The sequence below is a fragment of the Zootoca vivipara genome, chromosome 5 (assembly GCF_963506605.1).
Source record: "Zootoca vivipara chromosome 5, rZooViv1.1, whole genome shotgun sequence".
NCBI classification, from domain to species: domain Eukaryota; kingdom Metazoa; phylum Chordata; class Lepidosauria; order Squamata; family Lacertidae; genus Zootoca; species Zootoca vivipara.
The window spans coordinates 70,593,789-70,618,039 of NC_083280.1; the positions used below are offsets into that span (position 1 = coordinate 70,593,789).

The 24,251-nt window shown below is 43.9% G+C and overlaps 1 protein-coding gene across 2 annotated transcripts in view; it reads left to right on the forward strand.

Annotated features, from left to right (window-relative positions):
* The first annotated feature begins 7,699 nt into the window (after positions 1–7,699).
* The window catches only part of SLC29A3 (solute carrier family 29 member 3), a 35,058-nt gene continuing 18,506 nt past the window's right edge, over positions 7,700–24,251 (forward strand). The window contains exons 1-2 of one of the 2 annotated variants that reach the window (XM_035137593.2): positions 7,700–7,803; positions 9,647–9,945. In XM_035137593.2, the coding sequence (XP_034993484.2) occupies position 7,803; positions 9,647–9,945 (300 nt within the window). In that variant the 5' untranslated portion in view covers positions 7,700–7,802. The other variant, XM_060274906.1, reaches the window with a different exon arrangement.

The window sequence follows — 24,251 nt, forward strand, 5'->3', positions numbered from 1 at the left end:
AATAAGGTTTAGCATTCCTATTGTAACAAATTAATTTTTATGCAATAAATTATATTTCCTAGTCTAATAAAAAGTTTAAAATTAAAACCAACTGTGTGTGACTCGTTAGTTTAGCTCCCTGTGGACAGAAAGCTGCCTGATAAATTAACATGTGCTATTAAGGTAAGACGGGGAATATGCAGGAGAAATGATTTTGAGGAGATATGGAAGGTGTCTGTAGAATTTGTTCCGCTAAAATGTAAAGGGGTCAAAACGATCGCAAGAGGTGTTGAAATTTTGGGAGGTTGGATAGTTACAATGGAATGGTCTCGGGGGTGGGGTGCATAGCTGCCAAGTTATCCCTTTTTTAAGGGAAATTCCCTTATGCTGAATAGGCTTCCTCGTGAGAAAAGGGAAAACTTGGCAGCTATGGTGGAGTGCACATTTGTATTGTATTTATTTTTAATACTTTGTCAAAATAAAAGAAAAAAGAAAGCTCCCTACTACACAGGTAAGATTTGGGACTTGGGTGGCACTTTTAGTGGTGACAGGTTGGCTGAGGGATCCAGGCCAGGAGCCATATGTTTAGGTAGAGGGCAATATTAGCACCTAAACAGCCTCAATGGTCATCTACCATATTGTTGGTGTTCAATATAATTATCGGCTAAGCCATAGTTATCCAAAAGCCAACATTCTCACATATAGTTTCAAATGAAGTCACCTCTGGTTTGCAGTGGTACTTCCTGAAGGCTGAAGTTTTTAAATAGTATTATTCGAACTGTTCTGAGTACTTTTCAATTTTGATTTTCCGGGAGGCAGGGAGAGACAAACTATGAATTCTGATAGTGTGGAAGTCCTCTCCCTCTCATGAAATCAGCTAGACTTCACAAATAGGAAACTTTCTAATAAACTCTGCTTGGACACATTGTTTTTCAGCAATGGTGAAATTGTTTGCTTTTTTAAAAAAAACGAGAAATTTCAGCTTAGCTCTAAATAAATAAAACTGGCTCAACTATTGAAATCCAACTAACTTTCCTTCTTTTCTCTCCTTTGGCATTCTCCATTTGCTTACTTATGCTTCAATCAAGGCAATTTAAAATTTCCTTTTCTGTTTTCTCATTAGTATTGTTGGACACGAATACTGTGCTACTGTATATCATCATCAGCTCCTATGGTGTTTCCCTTCTAATTCATAGAACAGGGAGGACCCAATTGAAACACTTTGCAGTTTGCCATTACGCAAGTGGTCCATAAGGTGGCAGCATTGCTCTTCCGCCACTGATCAGTTGCAGTGAGTTTATTATCCTAACTCCATCTCTCCTGCTTGATCAGAAGTCACAGCCATCGATCTATTAATCATTTATTATATTACCCAGCTGCTTAATACTTTGGCTAACATTAGGTGTGGTCTGACATTTCTTAACACAGGCTGAGAAGCATGTTTGCTTCCTTAATGTATCAGAGTTGGCCACAACTATTGCAATATTAAGTGCAATGATCTTGTGTTAAAGTTATCACAGCAAGCTCTTTGGGAAAGCTCAAATTAGCTCCCTGGGAATGGTGGTTCAAGAAGGTTATTGTCTTCTTGAGCAACCATTATGTTTTCCAGAACAATGTAAGCCTCTTCCCCCCCCCCCACTGCACCGGCAGCTTAGGGGCAGCTCCGTTACAGAGTCTGCATTTGGAGCAGGGGCTACTGGTTCACAACCCCTGAGCCACAAGTTGCTATAGGCACTTCGTTTAACTACTAGCACTGAGGGCAGGATCCTGGGGAATATCTGAACCATTACCCAGCACCTGCCTTGCCATTCAGCAGAGTAGGGCAGCTGCCTCAGGCGGCAGATACTGGGAAGGCATCAAGCTGCAGCATACCAAGTCAGACCCATTGGTCCATCCAGAATGGTACTGTCTATACTGACTGGCTGCAGCTTAGGAGTCTCCTCCAGTCCCTTTTGGAGATGCCAGAGATTGAACCTGGGCCTTCTGCATGTAGGCGACTACAAAATTGCTGAGGCCCAGACCCTGAGCCTCGGGGGGGGGGGGCCTGGACCACAAACAATAAATTGCCAAATAAATTTTGGTATCCCAATGTTTTAAGGCAGGCATCCCCAAACTTTGGCCCTCCAGATGTTTTGGACTACAATTCCCATCTTCCCCGACCACTGGTCCTGTTAGCTAGGGATCATGGGAGTTGTAGGCCAAAACATCTGGAGGGCCACAGTTTGGGGATGCCTGTTTTAAGGGACCACAGTGTGGCTAAAAATGTCAGTGGCTCAATCTTCAGCAATACCCGAATGTCCCGTAAGCACCAGTACTTAATGATACAATTCAAACATGGCAAAGTGTGACATATACCTTGAGACCAGAACTACTAGGCCGCAGTTCAATTTGCACAACTACTAGGCCCCAGTGCACATTTGCTCAGCAAGTATTACCTACATATTTCTCTTCAGTGAAGGATAAATCAGTGACTATAGATTAAGGGAAAGCTAAGTTTGTGCCACCTCTTCTTGTCTGGTCTGTGGCTAGACAATGTTTGAACACGTATACAGGAGCTTCAGCAATGTTTCAGAGTGAAATTTGTGGAGTACGAATACAAGTCTGGAGGACAGAAGAGAAAAGTGAGGAAAATTAGGATAAGGGCTGCAGCAGAATGCAAAGGTGAGAGAGTCTTTCACAACTTCACATTCCTTATGGCCCTCAAGATCAACCCTATTAATTTCAAATACCTCATGATATAAAGAAGGCTGATCGCCGAAGAATTGATGCTTTTGAATTATGGTGCTGGAGGAGACTCTTGAGAGTCCCATGGACTGCAAGAAGATCAAACCTATCCATTCTGAAGGAAATCAGCCCTGAGTGCTCACTGGAAGGACAGATCCTGAAGCTGAGGCTCCAATACTTTGGCCACCTCATGAGAAGAGAAGAATCCCTGGAAAAGACCTTGATGTTGGGAAAGATTGAGGGCAAAAGAAGGGGACGACAGAGGACGAGATGGTTGGACAGTGTTCTCGAAGCTACGAACATGAGTTTGACCAAACTGCGGGAGGCAGTGCAAGACAGGAGTGCCTGGCGTTCTATGGTCCATGGGGTCACGAGGAGTCGGACACAACTAAACGACTAAACAACAACAACCTCATGATCTTTGTTTTCCTTCCCTTTACTACGAACTATATGGTGGACACAACATTTTATGTAGACCTAAGCAGGAAGAGAGAAGATTGTCCGCTTTTGATGAATGGTACCTAATGAATTAAGCTTGATTGAACTATTAGACCCAATAGCCAAATTCCATTTGCAATAATGGATATCATTTGCCTGTTTTCTTCTTCTGGCAGAGAACTGGGTGTGCAGTAGTGGGCTTTGGCAGTTAACTAAAGTCCTTGGGCAAAAGGGAAGGAAACAAGTCTCTGATGCATGCTGGAGTGCCATTTTAGATTCCAGGGAGGGAGTTCAAACACCTCTTCATTGATGCATTTGACAGTAACCATGAGTGGTTTCCTTTGTATGCCTCCTAACAGGTACAGCAAGGTCATTCACACATGACACGTCCTGTTTCTGTTATTTAAAATGAAGCAGCCGATTTTGTACTACTCTTCCCTAGGCCACACCCCTTCTCTCTAGGCCACGCCCCTCACTGGCCCTGCTATGTATCTCAAGAATTTTTGCTTGGCTGGAATTTGTCTTTAAGACCTGATAACACCTTTTGCTTGTTTGAATGAAAGGCAGGGATGGGCAGGGTGTAGAAATGTACGGTAGAAATGTAGAATTTGCAATGGTTGCCCTGCCCACTTTTGTCTCTGGCCTTGTTCACCACAAGGGAATGCAGCTCTCAGAAGAAACACAAGTTACCTGATTTGGAGTAAGTCCTACTAATCTAAATAGGGTTTGCTAAAGAAACATTACTCTGTGTGCAGAACCTTAGCACAGATTACTGAACCTCTGTATGGGCTTCAGCCTTATAATGTGTGTGATCTGCTGAAAGGGAAACCAGGAAGTTTTGGTTTTTCTGTTTTGTTTTTTCAAAGTAGCCCAAAATGAATTAAAATCAGTAGTAAGACTGAAAAGACTCTGACGCTTTGTGAACAGTGGCCATAGCTGGCTAAGGAAAAGAATGTGAGGGAAACCAAAGCAAATTATCAGTGAGAAAATACATATTACAAGTGTATGAAAGCCTGCAAAAGCTGTTACAGGCCACCAGACAAATCTGTACAGTATTACTGATTGAATACATCCAGCTTTTGGCTTTCTAAGCAGTTTTTAATGGGTAATATTTTCTTGATGGACCAGAACAGCTTGGGCTAAATGCAGGTTTCCCCCGCTACCCACCCTAATTGTATTGTTTACCCTGGCAGGCTGTCACAGTCTCTTGTGCTAATCTGATCTGAGGCGCTTTTTCAACAGTGCCTTTTCTGACATGATCGACCACAGCAGCTTGGAAATATCAAGCTCGTCCCTTCTGAGCTGATGGCTTACAGGCCAAGACAGGCTGAGCAATCTCTTCCTCGGGTGCTCTGGTGGCCTGGGTTGGCCATGCCGTTGAAAGCCACTGTGCTCTTATGGATTTCTTCTAATTTTACACATGTCTCCATTTGGTAACCTGCTTTAGGGGCATGCAGAAGTTTCTCTTTTGTCTGTTTTATGGAAAACAAAAACCATTTGCAGCCTTGCTGAGTTATTTTTGTTAGCTCTGGAGGCCAATCATTCTGATATCTCTTCAACCAAGAAGGAGGCGTCTAAGGGCAAGTTATACCCTTTCTACACAGGTACTGATCAGAGGATGTTGGTATTTGTGGTTCACAGATGCTTTCAGTGTTAGAATCTACCCCCCCCCCCACACACACACTTTTTAAAAATAAGATTTTATTAAAGCTATTTCACAATGCAGTAAGTTAAAAGAAACTAATCTAAATGAAAACAAAACACAGAAAGAGAAAATGCAGAGTCCTCTCTCAAAGGTAACCCTTGTCTCACACAGAAAGTGGTGGACCTTCACAGCTCTCACCTGGGAGCTTTCCTTTTTTTCTCCCCCAGTATCTCACCCTGGTGTCCTCCGGATAGGAAAAAGAAGATACGAAGCTACCTTATACTGAATCCATCTAATCAGTACTCGCTATACCAAGTGGTAGCAGCTGTCAGGCCTAGGGAATGAACATGGAACCTTTGGCACACAGATGTGCTCCACCACTGAGCTATGGTCCCCACTCCTTGCTTTGGGCTACAACTCCTGTTAGCTCCAGTCAGCATGTAGAATGACCAGACATGACGGGAGTTGTAGTCCACAACATCTGGAGGGTCACCATATTGGCTACCCAACATGCAAGCTCCAGGTGTTAGAAGGACACAGTGACACACTACCTAATTATCAATGAAAAACAATAATAACCATGACACAGATATATCTGAACCTATTTAGATATAGTTGGCTTCAGGGAATTCCAAAAGAACAGTGCATTTATATACAGTATATGTTGTTGTTGTTGTTTAGTCGTGTCCGACTCTTCGTGACCCCATGGACCACAGCACGCCAGGCACTCCTGTCTTCCACTGCCTCCCGCAGTTTGGTCAGACTCATGTTGGTAGCTTCGAGAACACTGTCCAACCATCTTGGCCTCTGTCATCTCCTTCTCCTAGTGCCCTCCATCTTTCCTAACATCAGGGTCTTTTCCAGGGAGTCTTCTCTTCTCATGAGGTGGCCAAAATACTGGAGCCTCAGCTTCAGGATCTGTCCTTCCAGTGAGCACTCAGGGCTGATTTCCTTCAGAATGGATAGGTTTGATCTTCTTGCAGTCCATAGGACTCTCAAGAGTCTCATCCAGCACCATAATTAAAAAGCATCAATTCTTCGGCGATCAGCCTTCTTTATGGTCCAGCTCTCACTTCCATACATCACTACTGGGAAAACCATAGCTTTAACTATACGGACCTTTGTTGGCAAGGTCCAACCTGGAGCAGGAACCGGCAAGCCACTCCAGTATCCCTGCCAAGAAAACTCCATGGACAAAGACAACAGGCATACAGTATATACAGAGCATTTATATACAGTATATTGGTTTCCAAGCTGTGCCGTTTGTATGTATAATCATCTCATACAAAAATATGCTGTCAATCGCAATCGAACTTTGTGTGTGCCTTTATCGACCTTAAGTCTGCTTTCATATCTGAAACTTAAAATGGGAAATTTTCACCATCATTGCATCTCCATGCAATGAAATTTCACTCATTTTCAGTGCTATCTCATGGAAGATTAGGGGGTGCCCAAGTCCATTTAAACCAGTAGGTTTAAGCATATGTCAGGTTTGTACCCTTAATTTCTGTCTGTCAAGAATCTGGAGTCAGTCTCGTTACATCAGAACTTATTTCCAAGTGAACTGCCTAAGGAGTGTTTGCAGGCAAGACACAAGTCACAATCTTCCTCTTATTGGCTGTGGCCAACACCACCAATACCCAACGATTTAAACAAAACCTCTTTTTGTACCATCAGAGAGCCTCATCAACCCACAGCTGGGCAACCCATCTAGAACAAATATTAATACTGTACCTCCTGACAATGCTGATTTAGATCATTTGACCAGCAGAGGGGAAATTATCCTAAAGAGGAAGAGAAACAGCTATTTTTAAAAAAAGTGTGGACTGAAGCCTAATTCTCACAGAGCAAACCTATCTGGGTTGTACCATATCAGACTGCAGGCACAGCATTTTTAAAAAAAATCCTCTCTAGACAGAAAATTGGATTTAAGGAAGGAAGGTTCTAGTCCAACCTTTCCCTTGAGATGCTAACATTTCTTCTTAACATCTATAACCCCATTTCGGCTCAGTGTAAGAGTATGTGTAAAGAATTACCCTACACAGCAGGTTGTCTAGAAATTATTAAGATCCTTACCACATTAAAGAGGAAGGAGTTGGGGAAGGCCGGACATGAATTACCTGTACTGGAAGAGTCCATTGATTGTTGTAAATGGCAACACTAAGGCTATCTACACATTAGTGGCCCAAAGCGCAGGGAGCTTATTTTCTACTGCTGCATTTCAAGTCACATTTAGTCTTGTAGGTCATCATCTCCCTCTGCCCTTCTGCCTGGTAGAAAAACAAGCTCAGCCTGCCAGTGCTGATTAAACCCCCGTCCCCAACACCCAAGAATCTAGAGGGCACCAGGCATCTGGTGGACCCGTTCCATTTTATTATTATTATTATTATTATTATTATTATTATTATTATTATTATTATTATTATATCGTCCTATAGTCGGAGGTCTCACTGTAAATACATGGGATTCCTGAACTGAGTGTTAGGTACAGCGAGGGCAAGAAGTGAGGAAGGGGCTTTGGAAATGAATCAGGGGTGCCAATTTGAATAAAATATTCGGGGAGGGGTAGGTATGATCACATGACACAGCGCACGCACGCCATTTGAATGGCGATGTCACGCCCATCAATTTTGCGGTCCCCTGAAATATTTTAGGGGGATCTGCTCTGATATACTTAGAATTAGATAGATCCAGATAGAGATTCCTGAATCGGGCAGCAGTCGTGACCCGTGCCCATGGCGCACAAAAGGAATGGTTATTATTATTAGTATTGTTATAAATATTTTTTAGCCTATTTCCAAGAAGGGCTAAGGAACACCTTCCGGGAGAGATGGAGGATGAAAGGAGCAGCGCTAGCTTGACCCTCGCAGAAGACCCCGCGGAGGAGGAGGAGGAGGAGGCGGTGCTGCGCGGCGGAGGCGGAGGCGGCGGGCGTGGCTTTGGCGCGAGGGCCGGCGGAGCCTGTGTTTGGGGAAGGCCCAGCTCAGCAGATGGGGAGGCGCGCAGGGCCGGCGACAGTAAGTGGCGCCTTCTTCTTCCGCGGGGCTCTCAGCCCACGGGGACCTTTCCGCCGGGGGTTTTGCGGCTGCTCCCCTCTTCGGCTTTGCTCTCTACCTGCGACTCCCTTTCCGCCTGCTGCTTCTCCTCCTCTTCCTCCCGGCCCTTGCTCCTCCTCCTCCCGCCGCACTTTGTTTTGGCCTCGGTCTCGGAAACTCGCCGTGAAATCCGAGGTTGGGGTGTTTGCAGGCGCATGTGCAGAGTGCATTTCCTGGAATGAAGGGCCCGGGCAGCTTCTCGTTCGCAAGATGCAGCTTTTCAGTCGAGACAAAGGCCGGGGGGGGGAGCCAGGATTTTTCCCACGGAGTGGCTTCACCGAGACTCTTTTTTTTTACTTTTGGCTTTCTTATTGTTGCCTATCGGGGTCTGTGAGGCTTGAGGGGGACCCAACATGCATTTTGTGGGTCCCCCTCAAAGCCAGGCTTCAAAACGTGTTTTCTGAGAGAACAGCAAATAGCCTCTTCCTCCGCTGCCCAGTATCCAAGGCTGGTCAAGGGCGCTGAGGACCCAAATGGTTTGGGCAGCGTATTAATGATACTTATATCATTTCTTATCCACCCTTCACCATAAGGTCCCAAGGCAGGTGACAGCAATTTAAAAATACAGTATTTAAAACGTTTTAAAGCAAATTGTGGTGGCAAGAATAGAGTGGGGCCTAAAAAAAAATAAGTTTCTCAAGTGTCAAAAGGCCAGGGTAAAGAATGCTATGTTTTGTAAATCCCAAGTCCTGAGATGTCAGTCCTACAGATGTGTTCCATTATTATTATTTTTTAGGCAATGAAGCTAGGTTTGTACTGAAGGTGGGACTTTCTGCGAGAGCCCGCCTTTCTTGAAAGGGAAGAAAATTCCTGGATTGGCTCCCAGAGTTTATTTGCCCATGTCTCAAACCTTATTTTTCTTTTAATCATACCGAGCATACATTAAGCATCGATTGCTTTCCTGAAAAGCGCTTTTGTGTAACTAAAAAGCTTCCACGTCTTACTGAGCGACTGATTGCCCCAATGAAAGATGTCATTTTGCCATTTCTCTTCACTTTGGGTTGGCCTCAAAATATTCCCCAGCTCCCCCAGGAATAACATGCTTCAGCCACATATTTCAAAAGGGAACCTCTTCTACTCTCTTCCCCACTCCATTAATTCTTCTTTTGCTGACCTGGACTTAGGGAGAATGGAGATTGCTTAAAAACTTAACAAGAGTCATTTGATCAAAATTTTAATTCTAAGGTAACTACTTCCACATGATGCTGTCGCTTCACTTTGTTCTCTCTCTCTCTTACAAACTTCATAACAAACTTTCACCCTGTCTTCCCTGAAGACTCGCTAGCAGTTCAACTATTTCATACAGTAAAGCAAAAGCAAACTCCTTGTATACTGTTTGAAAACCATGTGAATATTTCAGAATATATTTAACATTATTTTAAATAAGAACATTTTTCACAGGCCCTTCTAAAGACTTGTTTAGGCTGCAGCGGGCCTCAGTGTTCCATTATGCATAAGGACACACTAACTACTTCTCTTCGGGAACACCGAAGGAGTTTCTTTGAATTCAGGAACTCTTGTCCTTTTAACACAGATTTATTTGGGATGCTTGCAACTGTTGCTGCAGCTTTCTGTGGCAACCCGATGGGTTGTATTTCTTAATATTAATAAGCATTTATATAGCTCGCTTGAAGTGTTCAGGTGCACATTCCCTCACTGTACCATATCCTTGTAAGAGAGACTAGTATTACAGGGGTCAATGAGCTAGTGACAATGTCATGCTATGTGACCATAACTTTCACACATCTTCAATTTATCCTAAAAGTGGCTGTTGATTTGGAGGAACAAGATGACTACCACCACAGTGCTAACTCTTTGTACAAACCAGTGGATGTCGCTACCCAAGAAGAGACACCCCTGTTCGAGGAGCCAGAGGGAAACAGACTCGGTTTTCACAAGCCTAAAGATCACTTCAATGGCACCTATATTATTTTCTTCCTCCTGGGGGCTAGCTCTCTCTTGCCTTTGAACTTCATCATCACTGCAAAGAATTACTGGATGTACAAACTTCAGAACTGCTCAGAAGAACTCTCTCCAGCAGAGCAGGGAACTTCGGATATTCGTGTAAGTGTTGGGAATTTTAACTCTGCTGTGTTAACCCTTCTCTTTCTCTTTGAGCTTAGTGCATGAATTTGATGTCTTAATCCTTATGGAGGACAAGACTTTCACTTAATGGAAGAGAGCTCTGGTTTGTTTTTGCAAATACGTTGCACATGTGGTGTCCATAATCCAGCATTTGCTGCTTTTTTAGTTTAGAAAATATGACAGTGAAGAAAAGAGATATGGACACCTTCTTCTCATCCCTCTTGCACTATATTTGTGGGGTTCTCAGGGGCATGTAGTTGTCCAATGTGGGGATCAGGTTGCTAAGTATTTCGGCATTCGGAGTTAAAACACTCAGCAGAAGTCAAACTTAATACTGAATCTCTATTGGAGGAGCACACACAGATATAGTCACACTGAGATTCTGAGTTTAGGAAAATAAGAAAGCTACGTTTATTACAGGAAATACGTGCTTGATAGGAAAGATCCTGGTTCTGCCTAACCAAGGAGATGCAAGGAGCTATGCTTGCTGTTGTGTCTCGAGCTATGCTTGCATCTTGCATGCAGAGAGATCCAAACGTAGATGCCTCCTTTTCCAAGGTGAGGATGAAGGAGAAGGAAGTAGGAAATGAGGTCAGCAACCCAAAGGGTATCAGTCTAGTACTGGAGGGAAGGTCAGCACAGGTTATGTCAGAAAGGGCAGTCTAGGAAACTTTAAGGGTTTCCCCTCACTCTCCTCTTTCCCATGCACATGTCAGCCTTTAGTGCAAGCTGAGTTGGATCCCAATACTTCCAACCGTCTGCTGGTTTGAAAAGTGAAACTGATGATTGGCAGGACTCATGACAGACGAAAGTATTTCATCACACAGTGCATAAATAATTTTTGGATTTTGCTACCACTGATCTTTTATGTGGGCCCCCCCTCCCTCAGGCTAGGCTGGGACTGGAGGGAGGTGAGACTGTTTCACATTTCTTTCACAAGAGGAGCAGCAAATGTTTTTCCACAATTTATCTCAAGGCCTTTGTTATCCAGATGCTTTGATGGACTCAAAGTCTGGTTTCATAACAGGGGTCAGATTGGAAACCCTAAGAGTTTGCTTGTCCTGGCTCTTAAAAAGCTAATGCTGGAACTTAAGAGTCAATCAGTTCAAGTCAGTGCTTAAAATAAATTAAATTAGGCAGCTTAATTTATTACTTAAATAAATTAGGCAGCCTCCTAGAAGTTTTAAATAGTTTCGTTGGAAATTTGATAAACTTTTCCATCATTGCATAGGGAACTCTAATTCATATAGGTGTAAAGGTATGTGGGGAATAAGGAAGGGGATGAATTGCAGAACCTCTAAATAAGAGGCTTGGCTGTGTGTGATAACAGAGAGTACGCCGCTTTTGAAACTTGCCAGCATCTCATGGCATTAATCTCACAGGTGCATAGGGACTTTTGCTGTAATGCATAGCATGACAATTGTCTACCGTAGCTGCATAATTGTTGCTGCTGTTCAGTGTCCAATGAAAGATCCACACACATCGCAGTATTGCAGCTCAAGTTAGGGATTTTTCACCTTTTTGAAAAGGTATGGATGGGATTATGGTTGCAGCTCTTGGCAACCCAGTGCATACTACTCCCAAGACTTCTGACATGTTGTATAAACTCTAGCTCAGAAATAGTAGGATGGAGGAATGACATTCTGGAGGTTTCATTAACTACCAAGTAAAAAGGGCTAGCATGGACTCAGTATTTACTTGTCTCTTATCTGGGAAAACCAGAACAGGATCACTCTGGTACTACATGAGAAATGGATGGATGAATGAGTTTACACTTGCCTGTGAGAAATGGGAACAGTAGCAGCCTACCTCTAGGCATTGTCTTTGGGGAAAAAAATTTTTTAATTGTTTTAGCACTGTAACCTCTCATGTAACCCAATGAGCATTTGCTAGGGTGTTGCAGGCTGGGATGCTTCCTGCAGCTTCAGTGAATGTCCAGAGCTGTTCCCCATATAATTATTTTTGCTACAGGGATAGCCTCCAAGATGCTTGCCTTAACTTTAGAACTGCCTGGCAGGTTTTGGCTTTAATGCCAGTTTCCATCCAAAATCACACATGTCTTCCCCACTTTGCCTGACACTTGTCTCATTTCTCACTTTAGGATAAGTAACATAAAAATAGGAAGCTTCCTTATTCGGTGTGAGGCCACTGATCCATCTAGGTTCTTGTCATATGCACTGAGTGGTAGACGCTCTCCATGGTTTCAGGCAGAAGTCCTTCCCAGCCCTAAATGGAGATCTCGGAGGTGGATCTACGGATCTTTTGCACCAAAGGAGCCTGCATAAAAGAGAAAGCACACCTTTAGAGACAAACCTCAAAAATTAACAAAATAGAACAAGATACCATAGGCCTCTCAACACACTATGGAACTTTTGCATGCAAAGGGGAAAAGGCACCTGCAAATTAGCTGCGTGTTTTGGGCTTATCACTTGTTTCCCTTGTAACCTTCAAAGTTGAAAAAGTTGCCTTGCCACTGCATAGCAGCAGCTTCTCCCCCAGTCCATTCTGAATGTCATGATGATTCCAGCATTTGCTACAGGCCTAGGTCCTGCAGAAAGGGTTGCAACAGCTGTCTGGGAAAACCAATTTTCGCAAGTGCTATCAAGCTCTAACAGAGGCTTACCAGCCTATCTGTCAGATTGCAAAGTACTATAGTGAGGATTAAAACAGAGTTCTGATAGGGCACCCTGAGTGATGATGGCTGGCAGTTGGAAACACTACATTGAGAAAAGTGTAAAATAAATAAATAAACCTTGATCTCGCAAAGGGGACCCCAGAGGGAACAGAGTAAACATAGGGCCTTAAATTGCAAAGGCAGGAAGGCCTACTCCGCTTTCTGATCGAAATGTCACTTGAAAATATTAGCTATTTATAGTCTGTGTTCAGGTGTTTCTGCACGAGGGATCAGTATGAGAAAGGGGAAAGAGGGGAATGTTCATCGATAGGACATCCCAGGGGTATGTTCAATGAAGTACAGTGAGCAGCAAACCTAATGCTCTTTTAGCGCCAGAGGTTTTTGCCTAGTGCTTTGAGAATCAGTTCTAATTCTTTGTGAATTTTGCCTATCATGCAAAACAATTACAACCCCATACTGTCATGCAAAAGTTGCATTAATTTTGTTATGAATACAATAATGGCAACTGCTGGGATAGCTCAGTCGGTAGAGCCTGAGACTCTTTAATCTCAGGGTCGCGGGTTCGAGCCCCATATTGGGCAAAAGATTCCTGCATTGCAGGGGGTTGGACTAGATGACCTTTGGGTCCTCTACGATTCTATGAATTGGAGTGAGCCATACAAAATATAGACAAACTTCTGTTTTGTTTTCAAAGCCTAGCACCACCTTCCCAACGCTAGCCTGTCTTGCTTAACTCCAGGCATTGGAGATTGTTAGAAGAAGTAGTGAAAAACACTCTTGCTACTTCTTGCCTTTGTCAACATAATGGGAGGGGAAGCCCTGCTTGTCCCCAATGCCTCTGCCATGGCAGAGAACTCAGGAGAAGAAAGTGTGTGCGTTGTCTCAATTTGGCTTGAGTTTTGGAGAAAGTGGGTGCTACAGTGCTTGCATTTCCTCTTCATAGCCCAGCATGAAGTGAGAGACTTAACATGCCTATGTTATCTGCAAGATTAGTGCAGGTTAGCTGTCGAGTGCTTAGAGGGCTCAGGAAAGGGGAGGGCACAGTGGCAATCAACAAGTAATTCAAAATGTATGGCCCTCCTGGGTCTGCCTACTTCTGTATTCCGTGCTGCCACAACCTCAATGACGCAGTGGAGACGCAGGCGTGGCAGTAGAAGTCTACAGGTGCCCATTATAGTCAAGCTTTTCCAAAGTGAAAACCCTCTTAGCACCTGTTTGGAATTCTGCAAGCTGCCTGCTGTACTTTATGGCTTATTCCAAAACACTGGCAGGTGTGAACAGGCTGCCGGCTGCAGCAGGGAGCCTCTTGTCTTGGCGTGCAAGCTTAGAGGTTTGTTGTTTCTTGATTCACGGGATTGGCGTTTTGATGCGAACGCTCCAATGGAGAAAGCCTCCTAGACATCTTGGTCCTGCATTGTTGTTTTCCTCCTTAATTCCTAGTTGCTTTCCTTCTCTTGGATTTTTTAATTTCTCTTTAACAAAGTAAATAACTTCTCCCAAGAGAACATTGGCACATCTCTTATGATAGGCAACTTCAACTTTTACTGGGCTTCCCATATTTTGTTTTTTTGTTTTTTTAAGGCAAGGTTCTGTTTTGAAGTGTGAAGTTTCTGAAATTCTGGCATGAATAAAATTAACATGCTTGATTTGCAGCTCCACTGAAAATCCTCATTTTCTCGACAAAGCCTAGTGCTTCACTGGCCAAGTTTACATATACAGTAGTACCTCCGCGAACGTCCGCCTTGTCTAGCGTTCATTCTGGCTATCATCCGCGGCAAACCCGGAAGTACCGGAATGGGTTACTTCCAGGTTTGCCACATGTGCAGAAGTGCAAACTGCTCCGTGCACATGCGCAGACGCGGAGCTTTGCCCTGCATCCTTTTCGGCTAGCGGCCGGGACTCCGGGATGGATCCCAGCCGCAAAACAAGGTACGACTGTAAGTGGATTGCAGAACAGAATGATTCACCCGAGTTTCCTATATGACGTGGCCAATGGACCTCTGCTTATGTGGCATCAGTAGTTAGTGGATCTTGCTCTGAGATTGGACCAATGAGACTTGAGTACCAATGCTCTGTTAGTTTGTACCTTGTACATTTAAGATAACTCAGTGGAGACAGTAAAACCCTAAAAATCAGCAGCAGTGAAATCACCATTAAAAGCAGTTATAAAACCATAATAAGAAGGGTTTGAAATATAAATATTAAGTACTTTTATCTGCAATCTTTGCAACAGCCCTGTAAGGGTGGTGTTGCTATCTCCATATTTCAGATAGGGAGCTGAGACTGATTTGATTTGCCTAAGGCACTCCAGCAAACTTCATGCGTGAGCAGATTGAGTTGTACTTTCTTTTCTTGCTGGTGATTCTCCTTCCCGGAGAACATAGGCTTGAATTATTTCAACCGATGCATTCACACAAACAAACAAACAAAGATACCATTATTCCTACAAACTCAACCATTTCCACCAGCAAAATTAGGAAATAATTTCAGTTCCTCTCTTTAGAAATGCTACCACTTCTGTTTTATTGCCACTTCTGGCATGGAGTGGTTTACACAGACAGAAGAACTAAAGAGGTATACTCTTAACGAGCAATTTTGATTATAACATTTGACGTAGGACTTGCAGAAATGCAAGCAGCTCTCGCTTTGCAACTCTTGCAAATCATGGAGCCCAGCCATGATTTTAAGAACTAGCCTCTTAGCTACGGGTGACGAGGGCCTGACTTCAGGCAAGTGCATGGAGTACCATGTACATGAGTGAGAGGGCTGCTGGTAGCGTGGAAACCCAAGCAGGTTGCCAGAGGAAGGACAGAATTCTCCACCTTTCTTCTGCCCAACCACCAGCAAGCTAGTTAAAAGAGTTGCAGGCTAGTAACTTTAGTGAGCTTATTTATGAAAGCTGGCGTAGCAGATGAGGCAAAAACAGGAGTGAGTGAGGGAATGAATGAATGAATGAATCTTTATTTGCGTCAGCCATTGGCCATAGCAATAAAACAACAATGCGATATACAAAGAATAAAAATGTAAAAGTCAGTTATATAAAATACATCTTAGGGTTTTGAATCAATAGTCTAATAGAGAATCTTATTCTATTTGCCCCAGCTAAAAACCTTGCAACCTTAGCTAACTTCAAAGCAACAACTCTGACACGTCATCCTGGTGCTTGTAGTGCACATGGATGCCCAAAGACAACTTGCCCCATTGAGATGCCCACCTATTAAACCACCTCACACCATTGCCACCCCGTTGACTTGGACATGTAGGAAGATGTCAGCACACCACTCTGACTTCTTTACTAATAATAGTGGGAGTGATGCAGAGAGTGACCCTTCTGGAAGCTCCGTACCAGTAGGCGTGAGGGGAAAATATTCATTGTAATGCTGTTTGGGACAGAACCCTGACATATACTGGGCCACAGTTGTAAATGTATCCCAGTATTGGGAAGTGTTTCCCTAAAACACCTTTTGCGCAGAAAAGAGGGATGGGGAAACCCTGCAGTGATGCTATATTGCCATTAGTCCAGCAAAGTGCAGAAAGGGTGGTCTAACGTCAGCTCATGCAGCCTAGAAGCGCTGCTGTTTACCCACTCTAGACGCTGCATCAATCTCTCCATGACATAACAGCAACTTGGGGATATTTGTTCTTCGTGGTGAAGGGGCGCAAAGCACCGTGCAGATTTAACAAGCTGATGTGGGGGTATATGCAGGGATTAATGTACTGAGCCATCAAATATGTAATGTGATACCGCGTAACACTTGAGAAGTGAGAAGTATTTGATCACTAGCAGGCTGTCTCCTGGTGCCCTCAAGGAAAGGTCTGACACTGAAGGGTTTGACGCTGTGAATTTTGACCTGGTTTCACTTTTCTGGACCGGTTTCTCGTGTCTGGAACAGCGGGGGTCAGGGGAGGAAGGCCAATGCTATTCTAGGTTGCATCAGCAGAAGTGTGGTGTGCTGATCAAGCTCTATTCTGCCTTGGTCAGACCACACCTGTCATACTGTGTCCAGTTCTGGGCAGCACAATTTAAGAAGGATATTGACAAGCTGAACCTTGTGGAGAGGAGGACAACACAGATGATATTGGGTCTGGAAGCCAAGCCTTATGAGGAATTGTTGAGGGAATTAGGTATGTTAGGCCTGGAAAAGAGGAGAGACTGAGAGGAGGCATGATAGCCATCTTCAAATATCTAAAGACCTATCACATGGAAGTTGGAGCAAGCTTCTTTTCTTCTGCTCCGGAGTGTAGGACCCGAACCAATGGCTTCAAGTTACAGGAAAGGAGATTCCGACTAAACAGGAGGAACTTTCAGACTGTAAGAGCTGTCTGACAGTGAAATGAACTGTCAGAAGGTGGTGGACTTGCCTCCATTTGAGGTTTTTAAGCAGAGGTTGGGTGGCCACCTGTCATGTATTATCTAGTTGAGATTCCTGAATTTTAGGGGTTTGGACTAGATGACCCTCAGGGTCCCTTCTGACTCTCCCATTCTCACAGCAAAAAGACAGTCTTTCATCAGCAAATAAGTTCATCAAAATAAACCCAACATTCTTCATGTTTCTAGGTCTCCCAAAAGACAAGTGACCTCACCACTCGTGTGGTTTCCTGTGGCAAGCTGACCTGAATCCCAGGTTCAGATGGATGATAAACTTATCTTTATCTGGAGCTCAGCTCAATTAATATGTAACGTTTCGTTCATGGCCCCATACCTAATTTTCAACAGAACTCCCCACAAACAAGATTAGATTCTGATTTGGGTGTCCTAAAAGGATCTCTTGGCTAATACTTCACATGGGCCATCAAGATAAGCTGAGGAAAGACTGAGCTGTTTAGGAGAAGGAAGGTAGCCACTGAGAACAGAATACTGGAGTCGGTGGTCTTTTGGCCTGATCTAGCAGAATTCTTCTTACATAATGTTGTTTGTATGTGAGGACCACGTATCTGAGTCCCCAACTAAATTGTATCCAAGATGAGAGGTTTCTAATTCAGTCTAATCTATGTTTGCTGCGTGGAGCAAGATTGAGAAAACGCTGATTGGCTCATAGTAGATAAGGCTCCATTTCTACAAAACAGCAAACAGGGAGGGGGGGCTTGGGGAGGGGGAGAATTAGAAAGATAAGTGGTATCATTTTCTATGATACTTTTTCAAGCAGTGACATGTGACTGAACAGTTTCTGGAAAACATTCCAGTGCTTTATTTTTTCCACGGGGGGGGGGTGTCTATTTCACAAGTTCATTAGTAAAAATAATGGGTGCTGGCTGCAAATAACTATTGAACAAGATCAGACAGTTTCAGAGTTTGTATCTTTGTTTATTAAATGGAAGCAAAATAAGCTTGTTGATTTAGATCACTTACTGGGACGTCAGAAAATTTCCCAGCACAAACTGACAATTACTCTGTGCAGATTCCTCGCATAGCAAAATGGTCCTCATGTTCCTCTTTTTTCCAGTTCAGTATTTTCTAAGAAACCCACACCATTGTTCTGAGGTCAGGAGAGCGCAGTGTCTGAAGTGGCACCGTGAGGAGGATTTAGCATGCTGCCTGAGAAGAGAGAGATGGGAATATGTTTCGCTTGGGAGTTGCGTGACATATACCCGTGACTGTCTTGCAAGCAGAGAGAGATGTGTCTAAATGCTTTCCGTCTCAGAATGCTAAGATATGCAAATAGTGAGTGAGTCAGGCTGTTAATGATTCCCCTAGAATTTGAGGTGTTAAGTTTGGAAAGTTGTTTTGTTTTTAAAGGCAACCCAGGTTGCAATGCTAACTATTCTTGCTTAGAAAGTCCCATTGAAATCAGCAGGCTAGCGTCAATCAGCACGGCTGGCATCAGGTTTGTTAGTTTATTATTGCATTTAGGGCAACTCTTACCAGTGCAGAAAAGGTCTTTAGGTTTTAGTGCAATCTTGAATATATAACACTTGCCTTGGAGAATGAGCTAAAGTAGCACAAGAGGACTTGGTTGGTTGTTTTTAATGTTCCCAAGTGGCATCTTTGTAAAATTGACTTATTTCTGTGTGGGAGCTTTTATGGCTATACGCAGGAAGAAGTAAGTGTGGTCATGTATCTGAAATGCTGTTACTGAAAGTTACAAATTGAACCCCCCCCCCCAGCGTCAGATTTACATAATACAATGGTACCTCGGGTTACAAACGCTTCAGGTTACAAACTCCGCTAACCCAGAAATAGTACCTCAGGTTAAGAACTTTGCTTCAGGATGAGAACAGAAATCGTGCTCCGGCGGCAGCAGGAGGCCCCATTAGCTAAAGTGGTGCTTCAGGTTAAGAACAGTTTCATGTTAAGAACGGATCTCCGGAACGAATTAAGTTCTTAACCAGAGGTACCACTGTACAGCCAGTCTTGCAACATGGCCTACTTTAAACAAGGGCATTGAGGGGGCTGGACTGGGAGAAGTATGAGCTAAGGAAACCACTAAGTGAATTTTATTGCTTATGGAAAGTGCTGGCTTGCTAGCCCTGAAAAGCGAAATGCTTTATCCACGCGACATAAACAGCTAAGTCAGCAGTGACACAACCTCTTATTCTCCTCTCGTGCCCTTTGACATTTGGAAGGAAGAGGTTTTTAAGTGATGCAAGAGACGGGATCGCTTTGCAGAGTCAGGAGGAGGCATGTTGCCTCGTTTTCCCCTAGAAACGTGTATTGTGCACTTTGGTGGGACTTGTTGGAGGTGTCACATGTATATGAATGCCGCTGTTGGTAGCACTCTTTTGAGTGCAGGTTGTGTCATTGGAGGTAAAGCATCTCCAAAACCTTTGAGGGGTGTGTATGTGACAAAAACAAGTTTCTAAACCTTATACAGTGGTACCTCTACTTACCAATGTTTCTACTTACGAATGGAGCTCCGTCCGCCATCTTGGATGCGGTTTAGATAGGATTTTTTCTACTTATGAATTTTTAGATAGGATTTTTTCTACTTACGAATTTTTAGATAGGATTTTTTTCCACTTACGATTTTTTTCTCCCAATGCATTCCTATGGGATTCGACTTTTAAAAAAAAATTCTACTTACAAATGTGCTTTTGGAACGCATTAAATTCGTAAGTAGAGGTACCACTGTAGGTATAAAGATAGACTTGAAAATGAAGGGGGGTGGTGTCTAGTAAATCACAGAAGCTGAATTTATTCCTGAATAAGTTTTCTGCTACACTGGGGGTGAGGGATTCAGTGCCCTACAAATATTGCTGCCCATTGCCCAGGTGTCGCTAACAGGGCACCTTCCAAGTCTTATCATCCCTACCTATTGGGGTACATGCTGTTTGGAGCCGGCAGACATTTGGACAGCATCCCTGGCCAAAGGAGAAGCAGAATGCACTGCATGCAACAAGCAATAAAAGAAATGCAATAGTGCATAATGTGGCTTTTCTTTATGCAGAATTTGGGTTATGCCACGAACGTCTATTTTGTACTGGGGATGGGTTCCTTTCTCACCTGCAAGTCATTTGAGTCTTTGCATTTGCTTATGCTTTCTTGAGTGGAATGCACTAAGAACATTTAACGTCATGCATTTTTTTCTGATCTGGAACTCCCTGTACCAGTAACTCCCTGTACCAGAGCCCATAGCTTTGTTCTCTGCTCTGCTTTGCATGATTTGCCTCAAAGTGGGTGAATGATCAAGCCAAAGGAGTCTGCTCTTCCCAAAGAACAATGGAAAATGGAGGCTTTGAATATTTCTCGGCACTTACACTTTGAAGAATGGTTGTAGCTGAATTGCCATTGCACAGGAATTTTAATAACACCGGTGTTATTGCCAGATATGCGCAAGCAAAATGAAACGCCAGCAAAAGCGGCCTAATGTGCATATATGTCCAACATGCCAAGTTGATTGCACAGCAAGAAGCCTTGGCAGCCTGCTGGGGAGACCTGACCTATTATTTGAGAAAGCACTGGCTTGCACTAATGGCCTAGTAAAGTCACAGAAGATTTTGTTGTTGCCTTTTAATGTATTAACATAGCAGCCCAGATTCAGTGCCACGAATAACCCATTTTCAGGAGTCCAAGACTAAAGCCTGATCTTAATGGTTCACCAGCCATTCCACTGTCACATATGGGATCATAGAGTTGGAGAGGGCCTTGTAGGTATCTAGTTCAATCCTCTGCTGGGTGCAGGAAATACAGAGCTAGAACATGCCCAAGAGATGACTGCCGGGCCTCTGCCAGAAGGCCTGCAGTGAGAAAGAGCCCAGCACCTCTCTAGGTAATTGGTTCACTTCCCAAATTCCTCTTACTCTCAAGAGGTTTTTCCTAATGTTTAACCCAAATCTGCCATACTTGAGCAGGTTAAATCTAGTCCTATCCTCTGAGGTACCTACGGTAGAGGACAAGGCTTTCCACTCTGTTTGGCAGTCCTTCAGGGATTTTAAGAGGGCTATCACATCCCCCTCCCCCTTGGTCTTCTCTTGTCCCAGCTAAATATGCCTGGGTCACATCTATGCCATATATTTAAAGCATTCTTCTACCACGTTCATGGAGAATCCTGGGGTCTGTAGTTTGTTACTAGTACTGGGAATTGTAGCTTTGTGAAAATAATTGAAATCTCTGAGCAGGCACAGAGTAATCTCAGCACTACAGAAAGTGCAGAGAGCCCCCTCAGGCTGCGCATTGCTAGGAAGGAGGGCTTCCAGAGAGAAAAGTCATGATGCTTCTGGAGAGGCTGGAGCCCTGGCATCTCTGCCTCCTCTTCTAAAAATTAAGCACCAGTTGGAACCAGGCCCTGCAAAGCAGAGCAATCTCCTGCAGTCTGCTGTTTAATTATAGTTCCTTCCATCTGGTGGTTTCTCAGGGTGCAGCACAGTCAGTAATTTCTCCTAATAACAAATGACCGTGGGGAGCTGGTGCAAATGCCGCAGTTCTGCAAAGAGGAAGAAATCAAGGCACAGGGAGATTAAAGGTTTGATCAGGAAACCAGGTGGGACATCCAACCTAACCTGGTGTCAGACAACCCCTAAGCTTTAGACCACATCGCTTTTGGCCTTTTGTGGAGAGTGTCATGACTTGGGTGTTGGAGTGCATCCAAACAAGCTATATGGCATCCTTGCATAGTGTCTCCTTATCTTTCTTCAGCCTGTGCAGTAAGCTAGATTGGTCACCATGGGTGATGGAGTCAGTGCTTTTTTACCCTCCCTTCTTTTCGCTTCCAATGGTTGCACATTTCAGGTGCTTAACAGGTGCATCTTAGGCTAATGCTGGATGTACCGTACCTTGGAATCAGGAAATGCAAAGGTGATGCTGGCAGGTGTACATAGCAAGCTGGATGTTCTGTGGGTATCTGTATATAGCATGGTCTCATAAAAAGATGCCGTTTTGCTAAATCAGGCCAGTGGCCCTTCAGTATTGCCTGCACTGACTGCTAGTGGCTTTCTATGGTTTCCGATAGGGGACGTTTCCAGCCTTGGAGTTACTGTGTTTTGAACCTGGGGCCATCTATTCAGTGCATGTGTTCTTTTCACTGAGCCATGAACCCTCGTGCACAAGGGCCTGCTTTATCTAAGCCTGCCTTGTGATCAGGGCTGTGTGTCTTTCTCGATTCCATGCCAGAACAGAAATGTATGGAACATGGTGTTTGGGTGCAGAAGTCACCTGTCTGAGAGTCTTGGCTATATTTTAAGCTCTTTTGTTTTCAAGGATGCAAAGATAAGCTAGGAAGTATGTGGGTGGTGCCCGTATAAAATATTGGAAGCCTTGGAGAATAAGCTTCCTACTTTTTAATATATATATACACAAATATTTTGTACCCCACCTTTCCACCACAAGGTCCACACAGAAGAACGGAGATCTCATCAGTTAGGGAGGTTCATAGTATGGAAGAAGTCAGACCTTTGGTTGCTCTGATCCCAGGTCATTCAGTGTTCTAGAGACTCAGACCTGCTGTTTGAATTTTCCCTGGAAACAAACAGAGAGCAGGGTCTCAAGACACAGTAAGCCAAGCTGTGACTTAACCGGGACCACGTGAGTGGGTGGTCTCCAGGAGAGAAGCTCGCAGACATTTTGCTCCTCCCCGGCCTTTTCTACTCCCGTGCCAGGTTGAGCTAAGCCAAGGTTTGACTTAACATGCTGCCTGAACCCAGACTCATGGTTTAGCTCTTTCCTTGCTAACCACAATCTGTAGCCAATAACAAACCTTGGCATGCATAGCTCTGCCTCTTTGACTATACCTCCTAAAAAGTGTTAACAAAACAAAATAGGGATGTTCCATCATTCAAAATCTGGCCGACAGAACTGTGAATCTGGGCAACTGATGGGTGTGGTTGCCCTTTCACAACTATTGAAATTTCCAGAAGAGCAGCTTGCTTTGAGAGTTGGCTTCTGTCCGGGTGTTCAGTGCTGGGGTGTGATGAGTGAGCAGCAAAGGGGGGGAGAGAGAGTTCGGTGGCCCCGCACAAACTCGTTAGAAGCAGGTCTCGGCTATCTGAAGATGAGCTCACAACTGCAAGCTATTCTTGGCTCCAACCTGCTGGCTGCTGCTAATTTCATGCCCTGTGATCCAGGTAACGCTCTAGTGCCTTGCTCTGTCACCCAGGGCTTGAACTGCTTTTTTAGCCCAGCAGGAACCCAGCTGCTTCTGCTGCCGAGTTTAAGCTGAATAAAAAGCCACTTTGCAAAAGCATCTTGGCAGCACGGGGCAGACTTCTTGCTAACACTACTGGGCAATTTCCCCCCCTTTAGAAAAAGACAAATACGTATATATTTAAGTATCCCATATTTTTGCCTGAAATTATTGCATTCTGCTGGAGAAGCTATGGCTAATACTGGGCCATTCTCTCTCCACCCACCATCTCATTATGAACCTCAGTTTTCATTGATTTAGAGCGCTGGTCACTGAAGGCTTATTGGGCTGATGCAGGAGATCAAAGAAAATACATCTTGAAAATGCGATTGAGATCAATGCACCCAGCTATTTTCCAGAGCCTATTCTGTGCACACAAGCTCACATCGAGGTGATGAGCTCTCATCGGGATTCTCTGTTCTCTTGTATGTGGGGAGAGAAGAGAAGTTTGGGAGAATTAAGCAGCGGTAAAATAGAAGACCATCTTGACTTGCAGGGCAGCTGAATCACTTCCCATAAATAAGTCGACACAAGTTACTAGCCTATAAAAGTGTTTGCCAACCTGCCTGTATCCACACATGCCCACATTAGTAATTTGTGGGACACTGGAAGACTGAAAAAGTGAGGAGAGGTAACTTTTTCCCAGGCTGTAAAAGCTTCCTTGCCTGGTCACTTCCAAATGAGTAGACAGAATAGTCTTCGTAAACAGCAATTTAGCATGCCACAAATTACTAACAGAGGCACAAGTGTGGATGCAGGGCAGGCAGGCAAGATATGGGATTTCTGTAGGCATTTGCCCACATGGTTTAAAACCTACCTTCCTAAGTGCTAAAACTTTGTGTCTTCTGAAAGAACACAGAGATTCCAAGTACTGTTGACTCCTGTCCCCAGTGCCTCATTTCATTTCTTGTTCTCCCGTGAAATCTCTTGCATAAAAAAATGCCACTTTTGCCCTCACCTGGGACAGCAATTTCTTATAGCAGGCAAAAGGCTTCATCTTAAATTACAGGCCTTCTGTGGTAGAGAAAATTCCCCCTGTGGAGATTAAAGGGTTTACATTGTGTATCTTGACTGCTGGCACAATTCATAGAAGA